At 37.8% G+C, this 19,249-nt stretch overlaps 1 protein-coding gene across 4 annotated transcripts; it reads left to right on the top strand.

Annotated features, from left to right (window-relative positions):
• The first annotated feature begins 166 nt into the window (after positions 1–166).
• Positions 167–19,195, top strand: usp53b (ubiquitin specific peptidase 53b). Of its 4 annotated transcripts, none has more exons than XM_051386293.1 (17): positions 167–596; positions 2,276–2,472; positions 2,860–3,020; positions 3,718–3,810; positions 4,037–4,171; positions 4,703–4,816; positions 5,029–5,111; positions 6,003–6,108; positions 6,965–7,111; positions 7,417–7,566; positions 7,668–7,836; positions 10,741–10,863; positions 11,011–11,737; positions 12,538–12,599; positions 14,426–14,504; positions 14,633–15,471; positions 15,904–19,195. In XM_051386293.1, the coding sequence occupies exons 2-17, from the start codon at positions 2,379–2,381 to the stop codon at positions 15,978–15,980; spliced, it is 3,159 nt and encodes a 1,052-aa protein (XP_051242253.1). In that variant the 5' UTR covers positions 167–596; positions 2,276–2,378; the 3' UTR covers positions 15,981–19,195. The 4 variants fall into 4 exon arrangements, with proteins under 4 accessions (XP_051242253.1, XP_051242255.1, XP_051242257.1 ...); XM_051386295.1 differs by having other exon boundaries at positions 2,866–3,020; XM_051386294.1 differs by lacking the exon at positions 167–596 and adding an exon at positions 713–1,086.
• Positions 19,196–19,249: the final 54 nt, after the last annotated feature.

The following is a 19,249-nucleotide window of genomic DNA, read 5'->3' on the forward strand; positions in this document are numbered from 1 at the left end:
ATGACAAAAAAAACAAAACAAAACAAAAAACAGGCAGGGTTTAGTCCCCACAGTGCTGCATGATTATGAAACCAGTGCAGTCATGTGATGTCTTCTCTCATCATCATCATGACAAGTTGGAAGTCTGACCTTCCGCCAGCACACAGTTTGCCATGCAGGGATTGAAGATTGCAATACAGCAGCAGTGCACTTGAGGCTACACTAGGGGCGGAGTTTGACCTCTCAAGTCTCAAAACATCACTAATCCGCGTCGGACATTCTGGCACAGGCCATCAACTGCCCCCCCCCTCCTCCCCGTTTGTGCAGAAAAGGGACGAATTTTCACCGAAATACCCAGTGTCCCGACCGGGTCTGCGTGGCATCACACAGAGGCTCTGGCTGCCGCCTGTGTGCGTGTCGGAGGGATTTGGGGGGGAAAATGCTGCACTATGACAGATAGTGCGTTACATGCGTCTGGACATATCTGCAGTCATTTCTAGGCAGTTTTGTTTCGCAGGCTTTCGGAGAGAGAAGTGTTGGGATTTTGCGCGTTGACAGCTGGACCGCCCTGCGCCTTCATTGGAGGCGAGCGAAGCAAGTATCCGCTTCCCTTTAAGGTGAGTCGGCAGAGCACTTGTTTTCTCAATGCCTGAATGCAAGTTGCGGCATATTTCTGCTACTGTAGCTGACCGGGCGCCGTTCCCATATACAGTTCACTTCACCGTGAGGCTGGTGCAACACTGGCAGCATGTCTCCGCCGTGGGAGCGCGCTCATCGAAGCTTTTTTTTTTAGGATTTAACGCAGGAAAACACGGGATGGTCATAAAATCCCGTTCACCATAGGATTTATGTCCTCTTTATGAACCCTGCTGCAAAGATGGGCGCTTATGTCAGACCGTGGCCTATAGAGGTATCACATGGTGTCAGAGAGATTGGTGCAAAAACACACACATGTGGGCACTGACACCAAATGTAGACTTTGAATATGAAATTAGCATGATGAAGACGTTAGAATATTTATGAAACAGGTCATTTTGTGGCCCATTATGACTTTGGGGTGAAATGAAAGGCCTGCAATCCGTCATTTTGTGAAGATATACATTAAAGGTAGGCTACATTTACAAATAAGACTGTAACAAAATATAACCTATGCCTGTAAAAGTTAAATATCTCGTTGACAAATCATGCTTTTGTGTATTTTTCTCATCGACTCATAATTGAAATGATTGATTTTCTCCTTCTATGTACACACATTACAAATGTAAACAAACTAGAGCAGCGTCAGATTGAATCAAAAGGAATTTAGTTGTTGTCTAATGTGGGACCTTGTGGCACATGCCAATATGTTTGTAATAACAAGCATCAATTCTGTGGTACATTTGGTACAAAGATTGTAGCTTAAAGGTAAATGGAATTAAGCTTCAAAGAAGGCAAGCGGCTGTTTATGCTATTGATTATGATGGCTCATTATCATATCAATATGGAAAATCATGTGTTCCAGAGCAAAGCCTGTACCCTTACACATTTTAATGTAAACAACATAGCACCATTTTAAGAAAATTGCCATGATAAAATTATAAAAATAATTATAATGTTTCAGAATTTATTGTAATTTTGTCCCTTGCATTATTATTCAGTCACTCTGCCTTTGTATATTTAATTGTTTTGTCTGCAGACAGTGCATCAGTGATGAAGCAATGGCAGTCAAGTACAAATAAAAATAGATCTAAAGGTATCTGAACATTGTCTGATATCAGACATAATTGTCAACCCGTCACACTCAGTCAACTTGATGGAGTGGGTGGATTTGAAGGTCTGGAAGTCATGCGTTTTATTAGAATATAATTATGTTTTCAGTCTTTTCTCTACGGGTAGGTGAAAAGTGTTTAAAAGTATTAAAAACAGTTAAGATGTTGCCATGTTCTTGCATCAGCCGCTGTGGTTGTCATACAGATTGGGGGTGATGGGTTGTGAAGGCTGAAGGATCATAGACGTGTCACACATCTCAAAGTAAAAAGATACAACAGTATTTACAATTTATGGCCTGAGAATGAACTCCGGGGAAGATTAATTTTACTTAAGTGTTTATCTGCTGTATTCAGCAGTTCTTTGCAAAAGTGCTTAGTTTAATGAGGGAAAACTGTGCCCTGGACTCGTGTTTATATGCCTTTTTGTTTGTTTGGATGCAGGAAATGGCTACTTCACTACTTTCTTTAAGCATTAATTGGCTGCTATTTTGCCTGGCTAACTGCTCTGTCAACTTGTAGTTTACCTCTTCCCTCCTATCTGTCCTCAGATATTGTCCGGTTGCCATTCAATGTCCAGTAGCACATGGCTGAGGCTGCCCTGTGGCTGATCCTGACAATGCTTTCAACCAACCGCTCCGGAGGTGCGTGGGGATGAAATGGATGGAGCCCATGGCCAGACCAACGCACCAGCTCCCACCTCTCAGTATGTCCAGCCGCAGCAAGTCTCCCCCCAACTCTGGAGAAGGTAGAGGACATGATTCAACTGGCATCCAACCAAATCAGTCATTTGGATTAGTGATGTTATGAAAATGATGTCCAAGATTAACTCAGTTTTCATCCAGGGTTGCTTATTATCCCTCATTAGTATCATGCAATAATAATCACATTTTGAATCATAGACCTAAAATGTACTGTATTTAACATGTTTTTATGTTTTGAGTGGGTAATCTCAGCGACATTATGTGTGTAAATCACTACAGAATTAATGAAACATTGTTTGATTGGGATATAATATAATATAGTGTCTTTAAGGTCACACAGTGGGTGTAAATAGCTTTAAAAGAAGACATAGACGAGCCCCCTTCTGGTGAAATACCACACAGAAGATGCATGTCAGGATTTTTTTTATCAGTTGCAGGCTCTAACTCCATGGCATGGGTGAAGATGTTTAAAAAACCGGGAGGAGGCCTGAAGAAATCCTACCAGCCTGGGAGCATGCTGTCTCTCGCGCTCACTAAAGGCCTCCTGAATGAGCCTGGGCAAAATAGCTGCTTCCTGAACAGCGCCGTCCAGGTGAGAACCGTTTTTTGCCAGCTCTAAATTACTAAAAAAAACATTTACATTATTTCTCAATAAGTCTCAATTCTCAAAAAACTTCTCTTTCTAACATGTCTGCACTCTTGAGTTGATTTTTGACCACCAGAGAGCAAAAGTAGACCCCAAAACAAACTCGGCAAGCTTTAACTTTAACTACCACAAATAAACATTAGAAAACATTGTCTTAACATTACTTCGTCAGTAGAAACAGCTATATGGGTCGACTCATTTTTGCCACCTGCCAACATTCACATATGTTTTTATAAAGAATTATGTCTGTGAACCTTTTAATAAAATATATGTATCTAGCTGGTTAGCTTGTTTGTTTGTTTTTCCCATATTTTGTACTGGCAATTTCTCAATGACGTGTGCGTGAGCATGTTTTTTATGTGTGGGTTAGTGAGAGATGCTGGGACTCAGCTACACAGCAAACCAAAATAATTAGCTGAAAATGACTAAAAAGCTGAGAGAAAGCTGAAGAGTTAAGTGTTAATTTTCAGTGGTTTTGGCAGTACTAGCAACCCTTTTATATCACACACAGGCATTTAAGTCAATGATAATATGAAAACTATTGTATATAAAATCTTTAATTTGAGCTTCTGATATTAAAATGAAAAGGGGTTTCAGTTCATGTCAGTAGTCTGATGCTGGTGATGTTGTTAAACCTTCACAGGTGCTCTGGCAGCTGGACATTTTCAGGAGAAGTTTGAGGCAGCTCTCAGGTCACTTCTGTCTCGGTGATGCCTGCATTTTCTGTGCTTTAAAGGTTTGTATGATTCTGCACTTTGAGCTAAATCTGGCATTATTTGTAGTAATATTTCTAATTTCATCATTAATTCCTCTATTATACTAATATTTGATACCTTTTGATGCTATAGTAACTGTCTTTGAAAGTAAAAATGGTCATGAAATAGAATTTGGTGAACAAAGTACATTTGCAAATAGTGTTAGTGTCAAAAAAAAGTCTACAAATCATTGTTTTCCCTTTTCAGAGTATATTCAGCCAGTTCCAGCAGAGCAGAGAGCGTGTGCTCCCCTCTGACAGCCTGCGTAACGCCCTAGCTGAAACTTTTAAGGATGAGCAACGCTTCCAACTTGGCCTGATGGATGACGCCGCTGAGTGCTTTGTACGTTGACGCTGTGCCTTTGGCTTTGAATCAAAGTAATATTAAGTGGAAGACCTTTCCGCAGTAACTGTGTATTAAATAATGTTATGGTGCTTCCTCCTCTGTGACACTGAAGGTAAAAAGAAGCAGAGGCTGTGTTATCGCCGGTTTAATCTACTGTATGTAAATTATGCATTCTGGCCTATTGCGTCTTAGCATATTTAAGCCCTGATAGGATTGTATTTTGAATTTAGTTGATCAAGTTTGCCTTTTGGCTTAGTTTTGTGTGTTGGATCTTTGTCTGTGGAGTGCCTAGATCATCGAAATTTCCCTTATTTGAATAGTTGTTAATGTTGTGTATATCGAACTCATGGGGGAAAAAACGTGGCGTCACAAACTATGAAATTTTATAGGAAAACAACATCAGGTGAACTTGAAGTTTAGACTGACAAAATCTTTCAAAATTTGTGTTTCTAATTGTGCAATAGTTCTATAGCTTATGTGTTTGCATCCATGTTGCCACTGTATCTTCTCTTATTTCTTATATATTAGGAGAACATCCTGGAGCGAATTCATTTACACATAGTTTCAGATGCTGCGACAGATGCTTGTTCATCCAAATCCTGCATCACCCATCAGAAGTTCGCAATGATGCTTTACGAGCAGGTCATTACCTTTTTATTTATTCCTCATTTTATCTGCTAAATTATATTGAAAAATAATACAGTACTGTACTAAGGTGTGCATTGATGTGAAGAATGTGGGGCCAATCATAAGATGTTTTACAGTACAAATTACTGTTACTTTTACGTGTAATAATAATAATAATTATAATGAAGTTTTAATCTGTAAAGTATTGCACTGCTTTCCCTTTGCAGTTTGTGTGTCGCTGTTGTGGTGCATCTTCTGACCCACACCCATTCACAGAATTCGTACATTATGTTTCAACCACTGCTTTATGGTGAGTACTTGATTTACTGCCATGGCTTTAAAAATGGGATTCAAAAATCAGGCCAAAGTGCTAATCCTGATTTAAATGTCAAAGTATTAAATAAGGTTACTAGAAAAGTATCTGATGGCGTTTTAAGCATCTTAGATTAATTTCCTGAGAAGTGTTAATAGGAACACCTTTATGAATGTTTAATGTGTTCTATATTTTATACAGCTGTGCTTTCAAACTAATTAAATTGAATGGTATAGATATCAGCATATTAAATTTGCTTTATTACTAAATAGGATTCTTATAAATAATTGTAGAATTTTTGCAGTACATGATTTAATATGTACACTCAGTGGCCACTTTATTAGGTATACCTGTAAAATCTAAGGCAACAGCTCAGCCAAATTCTATCTTTACAAAGAAATTGTTCTGTTTTTATTGTCACTGTCCGTGAAGTATTAATTTAACTATATGTTTATTATTGAAGTTGTAGTGGTGTTGAACTGGAACTGCAATAATATTTTTTATCCCCCATTGTTATTATTATGCCATTTACATACATTAGTGGGGAAGAAAACTAAACACATTTCAATATAATGCAGTCCAGTACAACACCACCACGAACTACAATCTCAATAATAAACATATAGTTGAATTAACACCCCTCAGAAAACAAAAACTGATTATAATCTACCTAAATGTAGAATTTGTGGAAGCTATGTTCTACTGGATTGCATTAAATTGAAATGGTATACCCAATAAAGTGCTCCTTTCATCTTTATATCTTTCTACTATCGCATATCATACATCAAATACACAGATGTTGTAGTGATGGAATATATCAACTGAGTGAAAAATATAATATTTGGGACTTTTTCTTGAAAATTATAATTTTTCTGTATTTACTCCCAGCCAACAGGTTGATCGCATGTTGGGGAAGAATGAGCGGCTCAGGTCAGACATGTTTGGAGAATTGCTACAGGCAGCAAACAACACAGGTGACCTCCGGAGCTGCCCGGTATGTGATTTATTGTGATTGTTCATGTTAATGTGATTTTTTTAAACAAATTAGACATCTGTACAAAGTGTTGGCTCAATACTTTGCCTCCTTCTGCTGTTTGGTCAAAACATCAGTCTGATTTCAACCATTAGTTAATGCTCATTTGTTACAGGCAGCCATTAGTGAATAATTTAGCCGTTCAACTGAACAGTTGTTACTGTAAAATGGACACAAAAATGATTCTTTCAGTTATGCAGAGTACACTCTGTACTTTGTGCTGTGACACTGCACTTGAAGCGGCCAGAAGGAGACGGTGCTAGACTAGTGTTAGGATAAAAATAGCAGTAAGGGCATATCCACTGTTTTTCTCTCATCTGTATTTGCTACCGCTGTCTTCCTCTTCAGTGTGCATCAGTTTGGTGAAGCTGAGTGTTCTGTTTCCTTAACCCATTATTTTACCAGAAACTGCGAGCTCCAGTATAAACTAAATTATTGCTGTCTGGCTCTTTTCCATCTTTCAAATAGTCTTTATTATGAGTTTTATTTCTGTTTTGTCTAGGTGTGTGTGTGTGTGTGTGTAAGAGAGAGAGAGAGAGAGAGAGAGAGAGAGAGAGAGAGAGAGAGAGAAGCAGAGATAAAGACACAACCTACTACTCTTGACATTTGGAGAAATTTGCTCACTTATTTATTACTGATACTTAAAAGAAAGGATTTTTATATCAGTGTGTTCAGTAGTGAGATTGGTCCAGTGGGTGTCTAGTCGAACTTAACACAAACACAGGAGTCAGGGGAGCAGGTAACCACTGCTAAAAGTAAAAAACAAAATATGTCTTCCAGCAACTCCATAACCATGTTATTTACACATATTTTCCAGAGCGACTGTGGTCAAAGTATCAAGATCCGCCGTGTGCTCATGAACTGTCCGGAGATTGTCACTATTGGATTTGTATGGGATGCTGAGCAGTCTGATCTTACAGACGATGTAATTCGATCACTTGGCCCACGTTTGAACCTGTGTGGGGTAAGAGCTGAAACAAACCTTGCCAAATGACAAAAAATCTATTGTCTGCATCACTTTTCTCAACAGAGATTTTGATTCATGTATTCATATATTACATATATATACATTTCAATGAACACAGTTGTAAACTATTTTATGACTTGTGTCGGTTTACTAGTATTGATGAAGGTGTGCTGTAATCTTTGAAAAATAGACTTCAACAGAGTATCAAAAACACACACATAGATTTTATTCTCATAGGATTTAACATCTGCCAAAGCCCAATATGTGGAGATCAAACATGAACTAAATTTGCTCTCTTTCAGCTTTTCAACCGTGTCACTGATGAAAATGCTAAACGGAGTGAGCTACATCTGGTGGGGATGATCTGTTTTGCGAGTAAACATTACTCAGCCTTTGCCTATCACACCAAATCTTCAAAATGGATGTTTTTTGATGATGCTACTGTAAAGGAGGTTAGGAACTCTGCTATTAATCTTCTTTATCCCTGTTCAAAAGTCTACTGTCTGTTACTGTGTGTTACGTGCTCTTATGTCACACTTTACTTTTTACCCAGATTGGATCCAAATGGAAAGATGTTGCCTCTAAATGTATCAGGGGACATTTCCAACCACTTCTTTTATTTTACACTAATCCTGAGGGATCTCCAGTTTCTAATGAAGATGCCCCAAGACAAACCACTATGTGTCCTCGGTACAAAGCCCAAGTGAATGGTGACGTGACAGGTAAGACCAGTTGTTAGCACACCTAACCCTAGCTAGTACTTCTGACATGGAAATGTGTGTATTTTGACATTTTTGAAAAATAAATACAGTATGGACATCATTATATAGATATAGAGTCTTCACACACTCTTGACTACTGTATCAAACAACATTACAGATTCTCTTTTACTAACTTTGAAAGATTATAAATGATTAGTTATATAATAAATTGTTTCTAATTAGTCAGAAAGTGCCTTAGTTACAAGGACATAGCTCTAAATCAGTGCAAGGGCGAACAACAGATAACCATAGCAACATAACTTGCCTCTGTATCCCTTATTATGTAAAACTTTGTGTCAGGTCTTTGTCCATCTTGGAAAAATATTACTTCACTAGTCTAACAAGTAGTAAACCTGCAATCTAGAGACAATTGAGAAAGTATCTCCTAAGCTGTGGATGTTCATTTAGAACGGTGATAAGATAGATAAGAACATATATGTATAAACCAATCAAAATTAAGTATTCCCTGCCGCAATGGTATAAACAGTTTTCATATGCACTCTGCAGCCAATCAGAAACCACCACCATCAACAGAAGTATAATAATGGCTTGGTCCAGATTACCCCAAAATTATCACCTAAGTAATTAAAATATAGCTGGTATTGATGTACACACTTTTATTTTCACTTCATTATCATAGTATTTTAAACACACAAGTAAACTTTGTAAAATGCCACATTACTATTCTAAAATGTAATTATTTTGGAGTATGTAAGTAGATTTTCTTATCAGAAAAGGAGGTTGTCACCGTAATACAAATTATGGTGTCAAAAGTGTGAGCTAACATTAGGCAGCTAATATACTAGTCAGTCTTCGGGTTATATATCCAATAAAATCACACATTTCAATGCAACTGTAAACATGCGCACACACGTTTACTAACGTCTTTCTCAAGGATGCACATATACCTTATATTCACGTAAAAATGCTGATGCTGATGCTGTATGTAATTGTATTGTTGTATACATGTATCTGACTGTATATGGGTTATCTAACTGTACTTTGAGTAAACAGCAATCACAAAAAGATTATCCTTTGTGATGTGTCAGGGAACTTGAGGTGAAACTGCAGCGTAGTGTGTTTACTTATAACGATTAATAAGAGCTCATGGTAGGGATCAGAAGATCAATTTCAATTTGTCTAATAATTTCATTCCCATAAATCTCTATTATAGCATCTGAACAATTGTTATTCTTCAGTATCACTAAGTAAAATTAAACATCAAACGATGTCATCACCTATGACAACCACAATTTCACTTCACAAATTACAGTTATGGTTCGCGTTGGGATTGTGAGAGTGCTGTTAAACCGCAGGCGGAAAGATTGTCCTGCCCTGTGTGCTGGCTTGAACTTGACATGAGGATGATGCCTCTGTTGCTCGCAGATTACCACCCACGCCTCCCTCCCTAATCCCTGCTCCTGTGGCCAAGCGCGTTCCTGCTCCCGCTCCTGCTCCCGCTCCTGCTTCTGAGTTCTCACTCCTCCCCTAGACATTTATGATGTTTGCCTCCATTAATTTATCTGCTTGGTTTTTTTGGCAATGGCGCCCTGCCCGTTTAGATGGATTGTTTTGCTTTAGTGTGATGCCCAGACACTTTGACTGGCATGGGACTGGATTCTTGTTTTTATGAAAATATGTGTAAGTAATTGATTTTTTGTTTTGTTTTCGAGTGAGATATGGCTCAGTTGCTTTAATTATTATATGTATTGTAAGTATTTATTACTGTCTTTTGTTAAATTAGTTCATATTGAGATTTACTGAAATGCTTTACATGGCATTGTGGTAGTGGTCATTTCCACTCTTACAACTATAAAAGACAACTGTCCTGCAGTGTTACACTGTACTTGCATTACTAAAGTCTTGAGTACTTAAAGTAACTTAAATGTGTATTGGTTAATAACTTGGCAGTTGAGTAAGGTGAACAGCATTAGGCAACACGAACATATCGGGAAATCCATAATACTACAGCTTACAGTACTCGCTGCTGTTACTCACCACTGTTACAACCAGCAGGCATGCACACAGCATTATGCATTATTTTTTACCTCGTGTGTCAGAGAGGCTATTCATGTTGTATCATGTTGATATAGATCTTTATACTAACAAAAACATGGATAATCTTCTTGAAGTACATCACTAATTGAATAAAAAACAAATATAGGGAAGGAAACAATGCTTCAGAAAGTGCTCCAACTAACATGCATGAAGGAGGAGTTGAGAAGTAAATGTGAAAGACAGTGCAGCTGTTGGGTGGATGTGTTCATTTGGAGGCAGATGTTCACAGTTCACAGTATCTCTGTTTCTCACAGTGACCTGCTTGCTACAGAGGCAAAGAAAAACACCACAGGGTGGGCAAATGTGACAACAGTAGTGTATTTTAACATAGCTAATGATGCACTGGCATCTGTTGTTTGGTAAGATTTCTTTTTATTTTGTCTCTTGCCCCATTTGCAACAAAATTAAAAATGACCTGTCTGAGAAGCCTTCATGGACAGAGCGTTACCTCAACCTAAATAGTGTATAAAACAATGTGAATTTGTTTGAGCCCAGCACATGATGCATGACTATCAGTAACAACTCTAGTAAACCTCATATGTGGAATAACAACATACCTATTGAAATTTACTTACATAATCATCATCAGTCATGTCACACCCTAATTGGCTGTTCATAACCCCACGATTGTTTATGCAGGTAACTTAATTTAGGGTCAAATAACAATAATGTACTATTTGTGTCACTGTCGACAGCAGCCCAAAAGGGTTACTTAAGAGCAAAAAGACTAAATCATAGCATCAAGTGCAATTTTGTACATTGTAGAGCAGCCACTCATCTGCCATTTCAATACTTTTTTTTCTTTAGTGAAGCATCCCCTTTGCAGTCCTAATAAATTCCAGGAACCTTTCATGGAGAATTTGCAAAGGCCAACCGAAATGACAAAAAAGGATCGAGGGCATCGTAAAACGGACCCATCACAACACAAAGGTAGAGCATTGTGTCTGCATCATAAAAACGCTGATAATAGAGTCAAAAACACAGACATACAAGGGCAAGCCAGTGTAAATAATTACTGTACATCAGACCAGGTTATAAATTGTCGTTCTACAAATGATCTATGTCCACTCTCTCTAGAGATGGCACATGCAAGATCTTCATCTCCTCCAGAGAATGGACTGAGGCCTTCTGCGGACCAAAAATTAAAAACCTATCCACGCACTGAGAAGTCATCAAACCATTCAAGCAGAGGATCTCAGGAGCCACGTGGACAGTCCTTCGGTACACAGGGTGGTGGGCATAGCCGGAGGAACAACACTTCCCCAAGTCGCTATGATCAGGAGAGCTGCCAGGAGCAATGGGAGAAAGGTGGAAGTGATGGAAGCCGCAATAAATCCAAGTCCACTTGGAGACCCATTCGGGAGGTGTTAAATGTGGACACTGTACTGAACGAACTGGAGCAGCGCCGTCAGCAGCAACACGACAGCCCACAGCACAGTAAGCCTTCACCCCAGGAAAGAGTGCACACTGATCAAAGCCGAGACCGTGAGCGGGAATATGTACGAGCCAGAGAAGATCGAAAGCAGAAGTGTTTAATGACGATTTATGAGGATGAGCAGCGGCATGAAACTGAGAGCCACAGCTCTGTAGAGTCAGAGAGCAGGCCCAATCAACAGAGGGGCAGCAGACTTAAGGGTGGCCCCAAGACACTGCTGCGTAGTGATACCTGGACTATTCAAAGGACAGAGTCTGGCTATGAGAGCAGTGATAGACTCAGCAGTGGCTCCACCAATCCTGACTCACCAGGTGTTGAGGGCTTCATTGTTAAAGACCAGAGATCAACACCAGATGTACAGTTGCAAAGGTAAGACACAACTTTGTATTGTTCAATGGATATTTTTTCACAAGTGAAAACATTACAGGGAAAATAAATCACCAGAGACAATTGAGACATTTCTCTTTGGTAGCTAGTAGTGAACATCCCACCCTGTGCAGCTAGTCTGCCTGTCATGTTCTGTCAATAAAGATAATAAACATCTGTAGGAAAGTCATTTTTATTTAACACTGCAGGTTCACAAAACTATTTACTTAGATCACATATTTACATAGGTTAGACAGGTAAATTGCAGCATCTTATTACTTTATGCTGAGGTGCTGAACATCACTGATGTATAATTAATAATATAATATAATTTTCCTTAAAATGAACTGTATTCTTGGAAATATCCAAGGATATAGTGGAAATCAACAGATAATAAATGTCAGCGGTATTATTGGTAATTAAGTTGGGATTTATAAGTTATGTATGTCTGCGTTTATCTGCTGAAAATGCACTACAGTGGCTATAAGAGGAAGGGAATTCTGGTTATATTCGGGCTTTCATCTTATATAGATTATCGTGTAATGATTACAATGAGATATCTATTTGAAATTGTCCAAATTTTTAACCAAAGGGTTACTAGGACAAATCAGTCAACTAGTTGTTAACATAACAATAATACAAATAAAGTCAAATAAATCACATTTGAATCCAGTTCAACCTGGGCAGACAGTTAATTTTCCCATGGTGCTCTGTAGTATTTACACAGAGCTCAGTAAACTCACTACTCACTAATTGATTAATCATTAAAATAATATTGATTGTTTTTATTTTTTTATTTCTAGTCAGCTGCACCAAAAAGGAGGCGATGCCAAATCAAGTATAGTGACCTCACCTTCTCACAATGGTAAGTTCAAAAATGTTAAGGTTTTCCAGGAACAGTAAAAAAAAATTTAAATGCAGTATGTGTTGAATAACCACAACAAATTGCCTAGTTGCAACTTGATATTGGTAATGTTTACTGGTATTGATATTGGTAAGACTTTATACTGTAATAAGTTAAGTAATGTTTACATTACTTAACACTGTGTATGCAAACATTTCACACCAAGTCAACTTTAAAGGCAGTGTTGAAAAAAAAACTTATGTTTAAAGTAAAGATAGGTGATAAAAGGAAAAAGGGACAGAATGACACACCACCAACAAAACTAACATGTGAAAATATGATTAAGAACACAATAGAACATGTCAGTGCTCTGGGCCAATAACATTTCACATTAAATATTATATTTCCAAGAAAAGATTTACAAGGAATGATAAGAATTCAGTCTTACAGTAGATCAGATTAGTAAATACCAGATATACACACAAGGGAGTTTTACCAGTTTTGTTGTATTGTAAAATGAGTATGTAATGAGTATCTGTGCACAATTTAAATAACTGAATGTTAAAGAGTAATGAAAGGTTATTACTTTTTGCTTTATGTAACTAGGTACCAACAACAAGAGAGCATAACTTTTCAAAGGAGTCCTTTCTTTCTTTCTTTCTTTCTTTCTTTCTTTCCTTCTTTCTTTCTTTTTTTCTCTCTCTCTCTATAGTTCTGTTAGTATAACTGTGAGCTGTCTCTGATAATGTGAGAGTAATTGAAGATTGATTAATGTCCTTGGATAGATTTCTGAGCTTGGACTGGCTTCTTTAACCTCTTCACCCAGTCAGCCCTGCAGAGGCATTAATCTGATGATAATCCCACAAAGCTCATTCAGATAGCACAGCTGGACATGGCTTCTGGCATTGTCATAAATGTCGTTCTGTTTCATGCAGTACTTTGAGTATGCTGCACTTGATACTTTATCGAGGCTATGTGCATCTCAAGCCAGTGTTTCCAACCAACAGTTAAAGCTTTTATCCTTGCATGGACCTCTCCAGGGCAACAGCAAAGGGAAAAAAAATGACACATCTATTTTTAAAGAGAAGGAATTCAGCACCACACTGCCTCTCGCTGCGCTGGTGCATGGACTGAGTGTGCTGACTGGCTCATCCAGCTGTGAGAAAGTCTAGTGAGATTAACGCTCTCTTGCTGCCACCTTGTGTCCTGAGAGAACACCAGTTCCATAGTCAGATGTGTAGATGATTTAGTCTCTGCTTGGTCTCTACTTTTGAGTCATTTTGTTTTATTGTACGTGTGTGTCTGTATCTGCCAAGTTCATAATTAGGGAAGAAGATCATGGGCTAATAAAACAAAATGTTTGAGCTCTGACATTAATCTTGTAATTCAGAGAAAAAGAATCTGAATTATGAAATTAAAGTCTGAAATCTGTGATTTATCAGAATTCTGACTGTTCTCAGGATTCTGAATTCAATCTAGAAATTCAGAGAAAACACAAGGCTCAAATCATCCCTCTTGTATTCTCATTGGCTGTATTCTGATTTTTTGAATTCTTGAGATTCTTATCTTCTGACATAGTTTTAAAAAAGTCTACATTCTGATTCTGTTGGGATCATTTTGTTTGTAGTGCACAATACTTTTGTGCACTTAAATATGCTCTGCATAACAAACTCTAAAGAGTAGGAAAGGTCAGAAGATAAAAATACATTACCTTCTTAAGTAATGACAGGATGTAAATTGCTGCGTGCTGCCACAATAGAGCAGACCTTTGTGCTATTTTTTTTTATATTTTATATTGTCTTTTTTCTGTCACTATGTTTTGATCACCTTTGTTTTATATTTTATAGGAAAACATCCACCCAAACCTCAGGGAAAGAACCATGACCAAGTTTCACATTCAAATCTAAAGTGCAGTCCAAGTTCGAGGTAGTGCTCTTTATTATAAATTATATATAACTTGTTCTAATAGGCACAAAAGCACTCATAAATTGGATTTCCTTTATATTTAAGGATGATTCATTTCCATCATTCTTTACAACACTTCTCTCTTGTAGACGGAAATCAAAGTACACTTCTAGTACCTCCAGAAAAGCAGTCTCTTCAGAGAGAGACTCCACTGGTTCAGATAACAGGCAGAGTGAACAGCAGGAGCTGACAAACTGTAGAGGGCACGCTGGAGAAAGTACAGCCCTGAGGCACATTACAAAAACCAGCAGCTCAGAATGGAACAGTTCTGATGATCTCGCTCTCTCTGAGCCCGAAGACAGAGAAAACACGTACCGCTCCAGCAATAGCGAGACCGTCGCCTCTGAATCCCAGTGTCCTCACATAAGCCTGCCATACCCCCCTCCCAGCAATGTGACTGCAGAACCTCCCCAAATGAACAATCAGCGTCAGCTCGGCACAACAGGGTCGCCTCACCTTCGACCGACCCAGCGTATCTCTCCACACCAGGGTGAAACAAGCCATGCGGTGTTTCGTCCGAGGATGCTTCAAGAACCCTTTCCATCGAGTCCTCGTCTTTCATCCACTTCCTATGTCAGTCCTCACAGGAAGCCTGACATTTCAGGCCTCAGAACTTTCTCAGATGCAAGCTCCAAGTCGGGCTCTGACCCAGAGAGGAGTACCCCATCATCATGCGATAGTGAGGAAAGACTAACTGGGTGCAGAGTGGAACAGGCAGTGCCAGCTCAAGAGGTTTCTCTGACAACATACTTCAATGTGGATAACTGTATGACGGAAACATACCGTCTCAAGTACCACAACCAGAGGCCTCTTGTCCTCTCTGCCACGGTGCCACGGACAGTGGTTGTGACTGAGCGCAGAGATACCAGCCACACACTCCCCACTGACACATACTCACAAGATGTGCCAAAAGCCAGACCTGAAACAAGTAAGCCTCTCTCGACAAGCTTACAAACCTGAATGTAGGGCTAACCATTGTGACAATAAACTGTATATACTGTGAGATAATATAAATTCAACCGTCAATGTTGCAAATCAATCAGCAGGACTATATGTCAAAATTTTATTTTTAATGATTTCTGCTTCCATGTGATGAATTACCCTGATCTATTAGGTATTAAATGTGCTGCTAAAGAAAGACATTCCTGTCTGGTTATTTTGTATCCATTAATAGTTCCTCAATTAATTAATTAATTCCTCAATTTACTATTTCACCATCAATATCACAATATAAAATGACATATTGCAAAAGATCAGATTGCAGTATATATTTTTTTTTTACTGTCGTGGTTTAAATGTACACACAGGATGAACCATAAAAGATCATTTAAACAAGATTTTTCTTTTTGTTTCTGTACAGGCCATAATAGCAATAAACCCACTGCAAAATGGAACCCAGTGACAGCCAAAGGACTGGATGAACGTGGTTTTTTATGAGTGTTACTTGGTAAGGATTGTTTACAAGGATGGACAGTGGTCAGTAGAGTCCTAACTGGATGCCAAAGAGTTTACAGAATGGAAATATGTTGTAAGCCTGACATCTCCAAATTTATTTATGCAAGCTTGTCACATAAGTAAAACCTATTTCTAAATGCTGTTGCGTGTTGTCTGACGAATTAATTAATTAAATCTTCCATTGTCCCACGGTATTACTGCACAAAGATTTTGTTTTACCAAAATCTGGACTGTTTTCAGTTTGCACAAAAGGGTTTTTTGAGTCTTTACTATTCTTTTTATTACCTTCAGTCAAGTTTAAAATGTTTATTTTTTTATTTGTGCAGTCGTTCTGCAGAAGTGTTGTAGACATGAAGATATACCAATATATTGCAAGAAATACATGAGAGATTATAGTGACCTACAGTTAGACGTATCATACTGTGGTCTGTACAGTAATTATACAATCATGAAAGATGCGATTGTGATAACAGATCACAGCATGTTGACATGAAAAGATATGTAAAAGATACCTTATCAGACTATGATGTCATTCTATACAAAGAAATATGGCTACAGGCTGAAGGTTTGCATCATCAGCTGCAGGTAAAAGGTAGCTCATTTATTTACATCTGTCAAAGGAGTAATATCTGGGCAGCTTACTGACTTTATGCATATTGAGGGCTTTAGGTCACCAGGGAACAGACGTTGCAACATTTACGTATGTTAAGTTACTGATTATTTCAACTGTTATCATTTATCAGTTGTTTTGCAACATTTATGTGTTAATGAATGACTGAGGGCTGCCCTGTACCAGTCAACCTCCATGGCTGTAAAACTGTGTCGACAGGGATTCTTGTTAATTCATTGCTTTAAACGATTTGTTCATTTTCCTGGAAAACCATTGGCAGATTTCATGTCATCGTTCATAAATATGTATAAATCCCTGAGAGGCACATTTTCTGAAAATGTGACTGCTTTCAGTCTACAATTTATTGATTATGACATCCAGTATTTGGGGCAGCCCTCAGGTTATTCCGTATGCCACTGTATACCGTACAATCATGTCACCTTGTGTATTCTACCTTCAATTGTGCTGGTTCTTGTAATCCTTTTTTGTAATTCACAGTGATGTCAAATTGTATTTTTTCAGTCTTCCTTTTAAAGTAGACAGATTTAAACAGGTATGTATTTGCAGGTATTTTCATAATTTTGCCAGTATAATTAATGTCTATCTGATATTGACCACACAACACAATTATTCTTGTTCTAAGACTAATGTTCTGAAACCTGCATGTGGCCTTTACAAAGTCTTACTAGCTGTGTCTACAGCATAAGCATGAGCATGATAATACTGAACTTTGAGTCCAACAAACATAAATTCTATTGGATTTTACGTAATTGTTATAAAATCAATTAATTAAATAGCTATTTGTATCAACAGTTTATTTGGAAACTTTTTTAACATTTGAATGTTGTTCTCCTCTCTTGCTCATGCAAGGACACATACGTTTGGTTATGCATCCATTGTAAATATAAACATATGATGCAAACAATATCCTAGAAATCAACCCACTTTCCAAGACATACTATGCATTCACTAAAAGGTACTTTAAGATCACTTAAAAAGCAGATTTTGGTACTTTTAAGGCTTTGCATTCGGTACATCCGGCATTCCAGAGAACACATAAAAATCTGCATTGTTCAATTGCCAAGTCTTTCACTAAACTTCCTGCCAGTTATACATGTTTTTTCACCACAATAACCTTTGTCCAGGTATTTCTCAACTATTCTAACCGCACACTTTGGTCACTAAATTTGCTGTGTTTGTGTGTGTTGTGTTTGTGCTGTCTGACACCAAAGTATGGTGTTTAGAGATTTATATGATCACACCTAAACTTGTAATTTGAGCATTTACTTGCATTTGTCATGGTTTATTTATTGACACTCTTTAAATTCAAGAAGGCGGCATACAGTGTAACTAAGCTATTAAGAAATAATTCAACTGAGCAGTCTAATGTTTCAAATAACATAAGGATGCCTTCACACATGTTGATTGTGCTGTAGTAGTTATAAATCACTCAGTTATTTTAAGATATCTAATATAATCACTGTATAATTAAATCCAAATTACTGAACTATTGGATTAGATGAAGCTCAACCGGAGTATGTTAACCAGATTATCTTAATGTTGTCACACCTGCAAAGTATTTTTTTTGTTTCTTTAATTGTTTTCTTCCTTTGTAAAATAAGGAATTCTGTTGTTTTTCACACAAGTTGTATTTTACATTCTGAACTTTGTGTCTTCAGTTGTTATCAAGAGTGCCTTGACATTTTCAGTGTTTTCTGTGAGTGAAACCAGTTAGGGAATGAAGGCGATGAATGAAAAGGGATGGAGGATGTCATGCTAAACTTTTAAATATGCAATGCTAATAGTGACATATCTGATGACACGTCTCTGTGTGCACTATTGTGCTGTGTGTGTGTGTGTGTGGTGGTTGTGGGGGGGGGGGATTTGTACCAGGTCCAGTATTCCTAAAAAGGCCTTTCAGACTTGGAAGCTACAACCTTAGTGGCTTTGACGTGTTCTTGTGGCCGGCAAAGCTTCCCAGTTTGAAAGAGCCGTAATGTAAAATAACTGAAATATTTTTTTCAGTGCTAAACTTAATTATTATAATAGTTACTAAATGTGCATGCACGCCTGTGTGTTCATGTATGAGCTCAGAAAAAGAAGCTAATAATTGGTTTTTGACCCCATAATCCACAGTCTCCAGTCACAATAAGACTTTATATACTCAAAAGGCCTGTTTGACAAAAAGGCCTTTTTGTCATGTGTCACATGACGTCACAGTTGGCATTGCATCAGCATATTGTTTATCTTGTGCTAAATATACAGGGACAGAACCTAATTAGATCAACACTGAAGAACAAAGGAAAACTTTCTTTACGTTCCTGGCTGATGTGGCCTGATGTGTTGGAACTGTATGCCTAACTGATTCCTATTGTCATACCTCTGTGGTGTGGTTAGGATTTGGCCTGACATTACTGTTGAATTGAGTTGTTGGTGCTTCAGTGAATGCTTCATGACTTATGTAAGTACAGATCAATTTAAAGAAACAAAAAAAAAAATCTGTCTACACTATATTTTTGTAGATTATATATATTTATTTTTATTCATTGTTGAATAAAGTTTAAATTATTGTATCACTCTTAACATACACATTGAAGTGAGTAATTTATTTATTTTTTACTTCACACAAACCTCCACAGAT

Source organism: Dicentrarchus labrax, unplaced genomic scaffold (assembly GCF_905237075.1).
Source record: "Dicentrarchus labrax unplaced genomic scaffold, dlabrax2021, whole genome shotgun sequence".
Taxonomy (NCBI): Eukaryota; Metazoa; Chordata; class Actinopteri; family Moronidae; genus Dicentrarchus; species Dicentrarchus labrax.

Coding starts and splice junctions, on each gene's coding strand:
- usp53b (XM_051386293.1), top strand. CDS start 2,379: ATGAAATGGATGGAGCCCATGGCCAGACCAACGCACCAGCTCCCACCT. Junction 4,172..4,702: donor ATGACGCCGCTGAGTGCTTT/GTACGTTGACGC, acceptor CTTATATATTAG/GAGAACATCCTGGAGCGAAT. Junction 5,112..6,002: donor GTTTCAACCACTGCTTTATG/GTGAGTACTTGA, acceptor ATTTACTCCCAG/CCAACAGGTTGATCGCATGT.